Genomic DNA, 6,416 nt, shown 5'->3' with positions numbered 1-6,416 from the left:
TATATTATTCAATTAGATATTTATTTTGAGGTTGAAAACTACACTTCCATGTACTGATGGCTAAGATCAGTTCCTCCTTTTGTTTCTCCATATATAATAATAATACAATTTAAGGGGTTAATACAGTTCAAATTATAAGGTTTTAAATGTCGGATGTCAGGTTCATGTCGAACAACTAAAATTCATGTCAGATAGAGGGAAAATATGTCAGGTGACATATACTAAATATCGGATTGCCATATCGGAGGGATTTCTACTCAATTTTGGTCACCAAGATGGAATGCACTTGTTTTGTTATAGCTTATCCTACTCGAGTTGAGTATTCATCATCAAGACATGAGTTGTTTTCCATTTCTTGAAGGGAAACATTAGAATATTATGTAAACAAATAAATAAAATACACTTTGTCAAACTAGAACTTTCGAAGTGCCTTGCATAAAATTAACATGAAGTAAAGTGCATTGCATAAAATTAATATAAAGTGTTAGACTTTGAATTGATTTCAAGCTATGGTTCAAACTTATTGTTTACATCACGCTTTTATGAATTCTCAATTTTAATTTGTAGAGACGAAGACGAACAATAGGAGATTGTGTCGGGAAAGAGAGCAATATTTTTTCTTTGCCCTAATCTGTATTATATGCTATCCGGTTACTATGGGAACAAAAGGCTAAAAAAAGAATTAATCATGTTAGGCTTTTGAGTATTAAACCCAAACCCCAATACTTGTCAAATCAAAAAAAATAAAAAAATAAAAAATAAAAATAAAAATAAAAAAATCGGCCGATTTCTGATTTTTCAAGGCTGAAAATCGGCTGATATGTCCGCAATATCCTCCGACATGTCCGACACGGGCCTCGAAAACGATATCCGACTTAAAATGGTCATATTTGTGTCGCTCCAGCCTCTGGTCCGACATGTCGGCCGACATTTAAAATCATTGTTAAGTTTATCAGAGATTGGATGTGACCTTACGTTCAGTAGTGGTGTCGCCATATTTAAATTCTCGTCAAAGGTTTAGGAAAGGAGCTGCTGCCTTGGCAGATAAGAAATTCACATTGCTTTAGTTTGCCTTCCCCATTTCCTTATATTCATTTTGTTTTAGAGTTTCATCCTTTTGTTTATTGCTGATATTGGGATTTGTTAATGGTTCGGATATGGATCAGATACTGTACTTACCTTATACTATGTGATTACTAATCATGTATATGGATACAAATACGAATATGCTTTTGTAAGGAAAAGCCATAATTCATATTCGCCAAAATTGATATGGATGTGAATTGCATAACATATATGGATTTAAAGTAGATACGAGGAAGTCATGTGGTACAAGAGCTGTTTAAATTAGAAAAAAATTCAAGTCACGGACTCACAGTCCACCAATGTGTTTGACATATCCACAAAGGTAGGATTAGATCTCTTGATTATCAAGTTTAGTCTCACTCTCAGATCCACTAATCTAAGGCCAAAATAATTTCAACCGTCTAAAGATGCATATATTCAGATTTTCAGATACTAATTAGAATATTATACTTATATCCATATCTATATCCCTATTCATATCCTACCAAAAATTTAATAAATATATTCATATATGTATCCATATCCTACTTGATATAGATTTTCAATATCCGTATTCATATCCTATCGTACAGATATGGACATTTCTGATATATCCGTATCCTTTTGCATCCCGAGGTTCCTTGCATTGAAATTCTTGTCATAATTTAGGAGTAAACTCTTGTCCTGTTTGAGGAAGTCTGTGATCCCTTTTTCTGGCTAACATCATTTTTTTGTTTCTCGTATTTCTTTCTTTAGGGAGTTTATACTTACCGTATAGGTGTCCTTTCAGTGCTGCCTTGTAATATTCTTGTAAGACAAATTTTATAATTGGGATTTCATCTTTCTTTATGCAACTAAGATGGAGATGTAATATCTTCCATCAAAGTGCAGTTGTTAAGAGTTTCCTGAATTACATGGTATAAAGCATTAATGTATCCACTTTTATTTGAACACCATCCTTTTTTTTTTATTTTTTACATACATATATGGATAATCCTCATTGTGACACTGGTAGTTTAAAATTTAAATTCAAAGATAACTTTAGTGTCTGGCTTGGTTATGTGTCCTACATTAAGAATAAAAGGTTTCTTTATAAAGCATTAATCATGCATAGGTATTTGGAGACATTAATCATGCATAGGTATTTGGTGATAAAGATTGAGCAATACTTTCAACTTGCTAACTGTTAGTGGACACAAAGGGACCATTTGCACATGTTTCATAACATTGAAAGTATGTGCAGATTATCACTTCGTCTGCCAGTTTCAGAACAAGCAAATCTGCGAACTAACATGGTCGTATGCTGAGTTGTTCTCTTGGAAATTCAAAGAAAAACGAGCAGCTGATGTGCCTGTGATAATCTGTTGATGGCCACAAATTAAGACTATTCTGTTCTTTGGAGCACATCAGACACATAATGAATTACTGCATCGACATTCTTTGCAGTTGTGAGAAATATTGACTAAGATTGCACCACTGCTCCTGCTCTTCCTCTATCTCTATGTATGTTTGTATGGCCCCCAACCACTAAGTAGAGATATGGGAGGTGCAAAGTAGTCTGTCTTGATTCTTTGGGGAAAAAAATATAAAAGTAAATAATTTCTGGATATAAAAAGCTGCCAGAATTGTTTTTTGGGGCCTTATTGCTATGGAGTTGGACCAACATTAATCCCTTTTTCATGGGATATGGACATATGGTGTGTAATAATATCAAGGATGGAATTTGGGTACGTTCAAAAATTTTTTTTTTGGATAGCTGATTCGGAAAGTAATAAGGATCCGTGTATGATCTACCCGCAGACCTTTTGACTCTCACCCTTTTTCTTAGAGACTTAAATAGAAATCGGCAGTACATTTGAAGTTATTTTAATTAAGTAATTAATGAATTTATTGCTGTTAAACTGTAATACTAAATAAAATTAATTCATAATTGTATAGGCATTGCATGTGAGCTTTGGCTCAAAACACACGTGCTCTAATTGTTTTTGCCAAAATGAAGGCAATTAGACGTACCTTTAACCACAATCTAAGCGACTCATGGTTGTAAATAAAAGATCATAGAGCTTACTTTCTACATTATATTGGATAACTGAACTTGTTAGCAGTTCAATGTGATACCTTATGCTTTCATATGTTTGTTTTTTGGCAGCCAATATATTATGATATGCTTTTAGTTTTAATATAGTTTCAATAATATTCTTCCTATTCTAATCATTATTTGTCTGCCATATTATAGAGTGGGGAAAGTGAGGGATTTCAGCCTTGTAAGCAATAAATGTAGTGGTTTATTATGTTTAATTGATTAATTATCGTTCTTGTAGTTGTCCTTTTTCCTTCTTTCAAGAATTTAACCTTTTGTTTCCTAATTACAGGCTCTCTATTCTCTTAATGTTGAAAAATTGATAATACCTGCTATAGCTGAATTGACGGAAACCTGGAAGAATATTTTCGGCTTTAAACCTCTTGACCATTCACACAGAAAGGAAGTTAGCTCCATAAACATGTTAGTTTTCCCTGGTACTGGTCTATTGTATAAACCTATAGTGAAAAAGGGGTCCACTGAAGAACATGCAACTTCTGATGAAGGTATGAAAAAAATACTCCCAATCTTAAACCACTTTCAATACAGGAAATTAAATAACATAAGCATACACAGAAAGAAAATAGCAGGACCTTTGTTTCAATGTTGTACTACTGTTTTTCCAGGTGAACCGGGTGAATCTGTATCTGATAGATGTGAAAAAGTGGCAAATAAACATTCCGTGATCTCTCCTGATCAGCCTAAATCTTGTAATTCTGGTGATGAGGTTCTCCTTAAACACGAGGGAGAAGGTGCAGAACTTGTTCTCCAGACAACTGAAAACACTGAAGAACTTGATCTCCAGACGACTGAAAACACTGAAGCTACTCATACAATCTCAAGCACAAACTTGTCAGTTTGAGTCTTCTGCTAGTGCCACTGATATGGTCCTTTCTGGTTGCCACGGGTTGGGTTAAATATGATCTTATCCAACACACATTTCACTTAAATTCTAGTGAGCTAAGATTGAAATGCCTTGTAAAGGTACTATTTATCCTAATCAGGAAACAAGTAATGCTGCTTCTGCTATTGATCAGATCATTATGGTTTTGAGGATACTCAGGCGAAACATTCTAATTATATCAAGGATCCGCAATTGCTTGGGCCAACAAATGAATCTTCTGTTTCTTCTGCTAGGTCTGATCTTCATGGTATGGATGACGTGGTTGCCATCCCAAATACGAGGCAGGAGATGGATCATCATTTTGTCAAGACTTTTTTCTGTAGATGCTCTTTCAGTAATAGTATAATACATGCTACTCAAGATGGATATACATATTTAGAGGCTACAGGAGAAAAGATCAAATGTAACCTGCTTGCAGATGATGATAGTTCCTGCGATATGATTGTGTGGTGCATTGCAATTCTCTAGGTATTTATTGTTCTGCCAGCAAGATTGTGATGCTTCTAGCCTACAACTTCTAGTTTTTTCTCCCAGGATTGCAGTTCTGATGCTACTTATCTGCACTGCTCTGAGTCAATAAGTCTATCTCATAATTTGTGATAGATAATTGCTTCCTGGCAGCAAGTGAGCATACTGTGGATGCCGATCATGAATGAGGAACTAGAAGCACCATGATTGTGGTACTATTACGAGACATATGGGTCCCATGGAAAGCAAAATTCCTGCATCGTTTGCTACAGCAGATCTTTATGTAGCTGGTGAGGGTGCAGCCAGTGACATTTATGACACAATGTCAATGCCCTAGTGTAGGTTGCACTGAAAAAAGATCTTATTCTTCAGGTGAAAAGTCTAAGCATCATCATATCTCGGTAATGGTTAATGGAGCTGTGTGTTTTAATTCTGAATCTAACGCCTCATCTTGTGCAATCAAGAGTTTTTAGATGCCACCTGATACTTATAAATGCAGACAACATATTTTATCAAAGGATTATGTGGTTCATGGTGACTCCACTTTTGCATTTGCAGAAAGTGTTACAGTTCCACTTCTAAACGCAGAAAGTGTTACGGTTCCACATACTCATGTTTTTATAACTAAGTCTTCTAAAGTGTATTCTGCTGAGGATGATAGTGATGATGTTGATCCATCTGTTTGGATAGTGGAACTTCTCCCGGACCGTGAACATAGTTATGGAAGATAATTTTCAGGAAACAAAGAAGTTGCTGCTGATGTTTGTATTCAGCTAAGAGTGTGACACTACTCTTACTGAAGATCTTTTAGCTGGCGTGATCCGTGCTCACGCTGGTAGCCCAGCTTCTGCATGCTTTGCTTCTCATGAGATCTTCTCATTGACTTGCTAAGGTGAGTACATTATAGCACAAGCTCAAATCTGAAAACCTTCTTTAACTCATCTCTGACATGACTTTGTTTAAGTTGCAAAAGTAGCTATTGTTCCTGCGGGGTTGCATTCATTATTGGAAATTCATAATTAGGTTTCTAAACACGTATGTTCAATATTGTACGAATGGGATGAGCACTCAATAGGTTGGTTTTACTCACTTTTCCTGAAATCTAAGCTGAAACAAATTTGAGTTAAACTGAATTGACCTTGGGTTTCACATCAAACTGTACCGAACCGAATAGAATCAGAATGGCTCAAATTGGCTAGTATTGACTTGATTGTCAGGGGGAAGCAGAAGTTCATGTGACTAAGTCTAGAACTTTCTCTGGGTAGCGGGACTGATACCCCAGAGCTATTCATAATTAGCTTATGTATTTACTGCACCATATCCAGGTGTTCAGAATTTCTGGTTCTTGTTTAATAGTCTACATTGTGTTTTCCTTGTTGCCTTCTCACATTGATCAGAAATGATTTTTGAAGTATGTGTTCATCAAGTTACTCTTGATTCTGACACACTGATATTATGTTTCTTTTGTTCAAGTTCATACAGGCTGATGATACGCTGAATTTTTCTACAGGATATATTACTTTGGAAGATAAAATTTGAGGATCCTTTTTAGACGAGATTGAAATTCACTCAGAAGTAAGAACACATGACATATATAAACAGGCAACACTAGCAAAGATGAGTAAAATGCAGTCTTTTGTAGAAGTTTGCCTTTTGTTTTAGAATGGTAGCTTGCAGCATTTTGCTCGAGTTTCTTTCGGATATCTTCTTTTTCATACAGATGAATCATACAGATACAGCTAACAGTAATCTGACTGAGTAGATCTTCAGCTGGCTACAGTCCAATGAGATTTTTTCCCTATTATATTTTGACTAACAGTATGCTAACTTTTTTGTTAAAAGTTAAGCAATTTTGTGATACCTCAGAAGTAAAAGAAAGCAAAAATTTACATTTTGTCA

General features: G+C 35.2%; 1 protein-coding gene across 3 annotated transcripts in view; it reads left to right on the top strand.

Annotated features, from left to right (window-relative positions):
* Window positions 1-6,416, top strand: part of LOC109832971 — a 20,087-nt gene extending 13,671 nt beyond the window's left edge. For 2 of the 3 annotated variants that reach the window (XM_020400492.1, XM_020400490.1), the window contains exons 7-9: window positions 3,438-3,651; window positions 3,772-5,409; window positions 6,028-6,416. In XM_020400492.1, coding sequence (XP_020256081.1) covers window positions 3,438-3,651; window positions 3,772-4,007 — 450 coding nt within the window. In that variant the 3' untranslated portion in view covers window positions 4,008-5,409; window positions 6,028-6,416. Of the gene's footprint in view, window positions 1-3,437; window positions 3,652-3,771; window positions 5,410-5,990 lie in introns of all 3 variants that reach the window. The other variant, XM_020400491.1, reaches the window with a different exon arrangement.

This window comes from Asparagus officinalis, chromosome 3 (assembly GCF_001876935.1).
Source record: "Asparagus officinalis chromosome 3, Aspof.V1, whole genome shotgun sequence".
In the NCBI taxonomy this organism is placed as follows: domain Eukaryota; kingdom Viridiplantae; phylum Streptophyta; class Magnoliopsida; order Asparagales; family Asparagaceae; genus Asparagus; species Asparagus officinalis.
The sequence above is the reverse complement of the archived record's forward strand: the minus strand, read 5'-3'. Positions and strand labels throughout refer to the sequence as shown.